Source organism: Chaetomium globosum, genomic scaffold (assembly GCF_000143365.1).
Source record: "Chaetomium globosum CBS 148.51 scaffold_4 genomic scaffold, whole genome shotgun sequence".
NCBI classification, from domain to species: domain Eukaryota; kingdom Fungi; phylum Ascomycota; class Sordariomycetes; order Sordariales; family Chaetomiaceae; genus Chaetomium; species Chaetomium globosum.
In genome coordinates this window covers 3,910,872-3,917,428 of record NT_165979.1, presented here as the reverse complement: position 1 = coordinate 3,917,428, position 6,557 = coordinate 3,910,872, and the positions used below count along the sequence as shown (strand labels likewise).

Here is a 6,557-nt window from a genome sequence, read left to right as displayed (position 1 = left end):
CTCCCTCCCCCCCCCGGCTCACAAACACAAACACAAACCCCCTCCCCCGCCACGATGCCCTACGAATTCCTCGGCCTCGGCGGCACAAGCTACGTAACCACAACCGACCACAAAACAGTCCTAAAAGGCCACCAAGTCTGGCGCAACGGCAAACCCTACCTGGTCCGCGAAGCCTGCGAGGACGACCTCGCGCGCGAAGCCGCCATCTACGCACACCTCAGCGACGACCACCCGCAGATCCTCCGGTGCTTCGGCCTCGAAGAGATTTGTCCTGGCGTCCACTCACTGCGGCTGGAGTTTGCCCCGCTGGGTTGCGTGCGGCAGTTTATTGCTGAGTATGCGGGATCTGGATCTGGATCTGGCCGGGTGCTGGCGCTGGGGACGAGGTTGGGGATGGCGGTGGATGTGGAAAGGGGGTGTGGAGTACATATATTGCAGGGGCGTGCAGCATTGTGATTTGAGTTGTCGGAATTTGTTTTTGTTTGGGGGGTTGCGGGTTAAGCTGGGCGACTTTGGGGCGTCGCTGCTTCAGGGCTGTGGGTTCAGGGAGACGTTTTGTGAGGAGAGTCGGTATGAGCTGCTGCTGCGCGGGAGACGCTTTGTGGATAGGCCACCGCCTAAGAGGAGAGCTATTTGCGTTGGGGCCGGCAATTTATGAGATTACGTCGTGGGAACAGCCTTTTCAGGAGCTGGAGGATGCGGAGGTGGAGGCGAGGTATGCAAGGGAGGAGTTTCCTTGTGTGGGTGGCAATGTGGCGGGTCCGGTGATACAGAAGTGCTGGAATGAAGAGTTCGAATGTGCAAAGGAGGTGGTGGATGCGTTGATAGAGTGCATCGAGTCTGTGGCTTCGGAGGAGCTCGAAGGCAACCATTTACATGCAGAGCACTCAGAGGGGACGTGCCATGCATTCACGGAATTATAGAGCAGGGATCCGTGAGAGCCACGAGCAACGGGTGTTTTGTGCAAAGCTGCGTTGCCACTGGAGGCGGTGGGCCGTCTCTCCTTTCCTAGCTACCACCCCAAGCCCGAGCCGGTAGCACTGGGCCAACGCTCGCCATGAGGATTAGGGAAAGAATCAGACCAAGGATGCCAATCAACTCCCGACTCTTCCTAGTTCGCCCGATGACGAGTGCCAGGATCACACTAAGAGAGAAAGGCGCAAACAAAGCAAGCGGTAGAACCCACGGTGCCATAGCCTGGACGAGAGAGGCCAACACGGCCAGTGCAAGGCACCACTTCTCCCTCTTGATCCAGCTCCACGCGCCCTTCAGGAGTTTGTACTCCTTCCCTAGGGGTGGCCGGGTTTGCACGACAACCCTGCCCCCATTCAGCTGTTTCGAGATGCAGCGGTCCAGCTGTCGGTTGGTCAAGACCTTGGGAGCCTCGTCGACGCCGGCAAGTTCGTGATTGAGGGCCTCGGCCAGGTCGAGTACGGCTTGGTACCGGGCGGGCGCTTCGTCCCCTTGCCGCCGCTTCAAGTCGAGATGGCCCCGTAGCCACATCGTGTACACCGCGACATACCAGAGTAACAAGAGTGACATGACGATGAACAGTTGCACGAACGAGAAACCCCATTGGTATGTCTGCCGCCCACAAGTAACCCAAGGTAAGCCAAGTGCGCAGGCCCGACGGACCCAGGGGAGAGTGAAAGGAGGGGTTCTCTCGACTTACGTTATTATCAATGGCTTGGCAGCTGCCTCCCTCCTGAATGCGGGAGAAATTGTATGTCCTATTGCCCGTAGGCGTCATGAAAGCTTGGTTGGCATAGGTGGCGTATGGGGTTTTGTTTGTTCGAGGATCGACCCAGTTGTTTCCGTAGTATGGGTACGAAGGTATATAGAAAGCAGAAATGTTGAGGGCTGGCTTTTCAATGACTCGGTCCGTCCACGTCGTCTTGATCTTGTTTAGGTTACCAGTGGCATCGAGGGCAAGAAACCCGTATGCCTTAGTATCTGGTAATAGGTCGGGTGGTAGTTAGTATGGCATCAGACCAGCTCCAAGCCAGCACTCCATCATTGACGTACATGCGGCGACGGACTCCAAGATACGACACCCCGGCACCCCCGTGTTATCCCAGCAAGGAGAAAACATAAATCTCTTTGACACTCCCAGGTAGACTTTGCTTTTCGTCAACGGATTTAGACCGAATGAGTAGAACCGGTTTGACTGGCTTACCTCCATTACCATCAGTATTGGAGTCTTGGTAGAAGGAGACAAGGTAATTTCCGGTGAGGTTAACCCGCCACCCATCATGTATGACATAGGCCACCGGACTGAAACTCGAGTAAGATATGAGATTATCTTCGTAATCAAGCACAAAGGGCCTAAGAGCCGGCGAATAACCAGTCATAGCACTGGCGAGGGTCGGCCATGCTAAAACGAAGACCATGCTCGCAATAATACACGTCATGGCCAGCTTCGAAGGGAGCGCTCGCCTCGTCGTAAAGTCTCGTGTGACACGATATATGGATCTCAACGAGGCTGCGCTCTCGAGGAAGACGGCGAAGAACGAGCTGTATGTAATAGGGCCCGCATGCATAGCGCTTCTGACATAGGTAGAGAAGGCTTTCCACGAGTAGAAAACCAAGACGGCCTGTCCGCCTTTCCCTACGGCCTGATTCGAGGACGATGATCAGCCACACGACGGACGAAGGCAGAACACAGGACGACGGTTATTTTGGTTGTCTGCTCACCAGATCCCAGATGATGTCAATGACCTTGGCCTCAGTGAAGGTAAAGTGCTGCCCAACCGGTAGCGTGATCTGGAAAAAGCCAGACATCTGCCAGTAGCTGAAGCTGGGGTCTATGCTGAACGAGCCGTCCGGCAGACACAACACATTCATACCAGGATAAGACATGTCATTTAACAAGGAGTACAATGCTCTGAGAATAGCGAAATATAGCAGCCAAGTGAAAGGGGCTAATATGAACAAAAAAGACATAAGCCATAGCGACGCATTGCCCCAGCTCGCTGCTTTCAAGTCAGCTCGAACATCTCGCCACGCCTGCGCCCACCATCCTCTGAACCGTCCAGTCCATGATGGAATGATGTGCGACAGCGATCGTGGGCTAGAGGATTGTAGGACGAGCGGGCTTAGTGAGGTTTTTGACGAAGCCGTCATGGTCTCATAGGCAGGTGCATGTGTCCGACTGAGGTAGACAAGGTGTAGGAACGCAAAGTGGTGGTGGAGATTTCATGAGAATGATGAAATGTTTGAGGAGGCTAACAGGTTGGTGATTGTGGCGGGCAAGGGGGGATCGATGGTTTTAATACCTATAAAGGAAGTAAGGCTTTTGCTGCGCCCTGCATGCACTGCAACATACCTAGGTACCTACTCAGGTAGCACGACCGAGGTGTCAGGCACCCTCTGGCTGGAGGGGGCTAAACTCGAAAGGGAGCAAGAAATCAGCAGAAGGGGAAGAAGGAGAGGAAAGATGTAAAGAGTTCTAAGTAAAATAAATCACATAACAGAAACCGAGTCAAATAAAAGGCAGACTTGAGCTTCCGCATGGCTTTCTTTCCGTTCTTCTGGTCGAAGGATTTGTCACCTGCACTTGGAGGTGGGAGTTTTTTATACATGTACCTGTTATTACTACACAGCAAGTAACTAACGTAATCTATCACGTCTGGGACACACCACCTTGTGGGACACTTTTTCTGCCCCACACCCCACCATGTCGACTTCGGACGCACCTCACAACACAAAAGAGAGTCTATTCGGAATGCATTCTACATAATTCGAGCCCTTATTTACAAGGGCATTTTCTGGCGTTGTGCTCGATTGAGCCACAAACACTGCACTTCGGCTGCGCACGCTTTCGTGCCTTTGGCGCAGTCGTGTCCGATGGCCCCACCTCTCCTTCTTCGACCTCTCGACGAGCTTCCTGGCTTCCTTGACCCTTCTGACGAGCATTCTGGGAGGCCTCGATGTGTGTCATCCCTTCTCCAATCGTCATAGTCCCTCCTGTTTGAATGAAAGCTCGGCGTGCCCGCTTTCTCTTTTGTCGACCATTTTCAGCTCGAAGTCGCGAGTTCTCTTCCTGCAAAAGAGTAGCATTGTGCATCGCCATCTGGCAGCCCTTGATGATTTTCTGAAGCGCCTGATCTGTTGGGCTTATCTCTCTCTGGTGTTTCCTTTGGAGAGAGTCAAGTTCGACGATGTTTCCTGGCGTTTTGAGAGGCAGACTTGGCGGTTGGATAGGGGTAGGAGGGGGACTCAGTGTCCGTATCCTGGTTTGTAGCCGACAAAGAACCTGAGTTGGATCGAAAGGCAAGAGCCCTGCAGCTCTAAAGCCGCTTGCGATGTTCTTTGTATTGAATGTCTTTTTCCGAGCTTCGAGAAACAGTTCGAGGAATCGCGGTTTGTCAATGTGATGAACCCCGAGTGCTATCTTCGCTTTGACAAGGTCGCCGTACGTCCGCTTAAGCACAGCGAAACAGCTAACGTCAAGGGGCTGGAGGTAGTGCGACGAGTGCGAAGGCATACACTCTGTAAGGATCCGATGCTCAGTACAGAATTTTTCGAATGCAGGCGTCGAATGGCTTCCATGACCATCGAGAATGAGAAGCCGATATCGATCAACAGTCCGGTTTCGCGTCTGTGGCTCGAAGACTTCTCGAAGCCACGCAAAGGTAAGCTCATCGGTTGTCCAGCCGTTATCGCTGACTCCAATCCGCCACGTCTTTGGCAGTGCTGAGCTGTCGTACCATGACGAGATGTGGACTTTTCCTTCGAAGATGATCATTGGATCAACACTCCAACCTGTCGCGTTGATGCACTCAATGACAGTTGTCCACTCTCGATTTCCCGGCTGGATAACAACAGGTCGATTCCGTCGGTCAGATCGAGTGACCACTTTAGACGTGCTTGCAACACCCATCTGGAAACCAATTTCGTCAAAGTTGTAGATGTCGCTGTCAAGAACACCGTATTCGTTGATGGTCCTTTGCACTCGTGCAAACCACGCTGAAATCTTCTCTGGATCCTCGCCTAAGGCCCGTTGATAGTCGTACTTTCTAGAATACTTCGTCTCCAGATGGGGATGCCGATGAAGAAGCCGCTGGACCCAGTTCTCACCAACAGTCATTGCCGGGACCGGGGTGGATGTAAGAGACGCGTCGAGTAGAGTGAAGCCTCCACGCTCGCGGAGAAGAAAGGTCAGCCATCTGTCGGATGTAACCGATCGTCGGCGACATCCCACGGGTCGTCCAATGACTCGATCCATTGAATCAAGGCTGCTTCTTCAGTTGGGCGTAGCTTTCGGTTCTTGACTTGAGCTTCTTGACGCGTACCGCCCCCCTTGACGCGTCTGTGGAGAGTGGACTTCGGTACACCAAACGCATCCGCAGCGTTGCGAATGATTTTGATTTGGCCTGAACGTAAGGCCTCGAGTGCTAATTGGATTCTATCTTCGTGCTGTAGAGGCTTTGGCATTTTGCCGGGCACAATGGCGTAGTGGAGTGCGTCCGAAGTCGACGTGGTGGGGTGTGGGGCAGAAAGCTGTCCCACAAGGTGGTGTGTCCCAGAAGGTGATGGATTACGTTAAGCGGGAGATCTGTTAATTAACTAATAGTAAGGTATGTATCTGTCACAGAGCTTCTCAACCGGTGGCCATGCAGAGATATTCCCAGCCCCGCACCTTCTATTCTTCTGCAATACGGATGCCCTTGAGGTAGGTACTTCATCCAGGCCATACGAATCCACAATTGCAGTACAGTACTCAGACCCGGCTGCCTTTTCTACCTCAATTTTGAGCACTAACTAGCTCTTTCGCTTCCCATCGCTCCCCATTTCTCTTTCCAACCAAATCACAACCACGTTCACCACGTTCACACATAAGTCCAGCACACGGCCCATTCCAAGGAGAGGGCGTGAAGATCCACGCGCAGAAAGGCCACTGGGGTGCCGCTTACGCACGGTGTAAGGGGCTCAAACCAGGGACTCTCGCTTTACGAGTCTAGGTAGGTACGTAAGACCGGGAGGTACCAGAAGTCGACCGACATGCTCATCACCTTCACCGCTATACATTTTAACTTGGAAATCCTATTTCGATTTTATCAAGCTGGTTGAGTGTTTTCCCTTCTCCTTCTCCTTCTCTTTCTCCTTCTCCTTTTCTTTTTCTTTTTCTTTTTCTTTTTCTTTCTCTTTCCGAACACCTCAACGACCAAATCTTTTTAACGACCCCGGTGCCATTCTTCAATTCACAACGCCAACGCTTTTGGCTTCAGCGTCAAGTCACATTCACAGACAACCACTACTCCAAAAGGACATTACACACTGCATACGCTTTCAACGACTTCATTCAGAATCCATGCCCACAGCCCCAACCGGCCTGAACAGATAACTACTTCATATGTGTACTAAGCCGCACATCACCATAAACATCCAAACCAGTGGTATAACCAATGCAACTACCCCCCCTCCCCCTTTTCCAAACCCATCCCACCCCCATTCTCAAAGGAAAAAGGACGGGAAACAACAGACTAGAAAAAGAACCGTAAATACAAAAGGAAACTGCATATAAGAAAGAAAAGACAACGATAGAGACACACGAG

General features: G+C 52.3%; 3 protein-coding genes across 3 annotated transcripts in view; all 3 read right to left on the bottom strand.

Annotated features, from left to right (window-relative positions):
• Nucleotides 1–1,008: 1,008 nt before the first annotated feature.
• CHGG_04986 (uncharacterized protein) lies at nucleotides 1,009–2,859 on the bottom strand (the record flags this gene model as incomplete). The annotated part of the gene is made up of 4 exons (XM_001224199.1): nucleotides 1,009–1,584; nucleotides 1,673–1,953; nucleotides 2,026–2,176; nucleotides 2,695–2,859. The coding sequence occupies 4 exons, from the start codon at nucleotides 2,857–2,859 to the stop codon at nucleotides 1,009–1,011; spliced, it is 1,173 nt and encodes a 390-aa protein (XP_001224200.1).
• An 889-nt stretch (nucleotides 2,860–3,748) lies between these two features.
• CHGG_04985 (uncharacterized protein) lies at nucleotides 3,749–5,436 on the bottom strand (the record flags this gene model as incomplete). The annotated part of the gene is made up of 2 exons (XM_001224198.1): nucleotides 3,749–5,168; nucleotides 5,219–5,436. The coding sequence occupies 2 exons, from the start codon at nucleotides 5,434–5,436 to the stop codon at nucleotides 3,749–3,751; spliced, it is 1,638 nt and encodes a 545-aa protein (XP_001224199.1).
• A 1,020-nt stretch (nucleotides 5,437–6,456) lies between these two features.
• Nucleotides 6,457–6,557, bottom strand: part of CHGG_04984 (uncharacterized protein) — a gene marked incomplete at both ends in the record, with an annotated part of 1,773 nt that continues 1,672 nt past the window's right edge. The window contains one exon of the mRNA XM_001224197.1: nucleotides 6,457–6,485. Coding sequence (XP_001224198.1) covers nucleotides 6,457–6,485 — 29 coding nt within the window. The remainder of the gene's footprint in view (nucleotides 6,486–6,557) is intronic.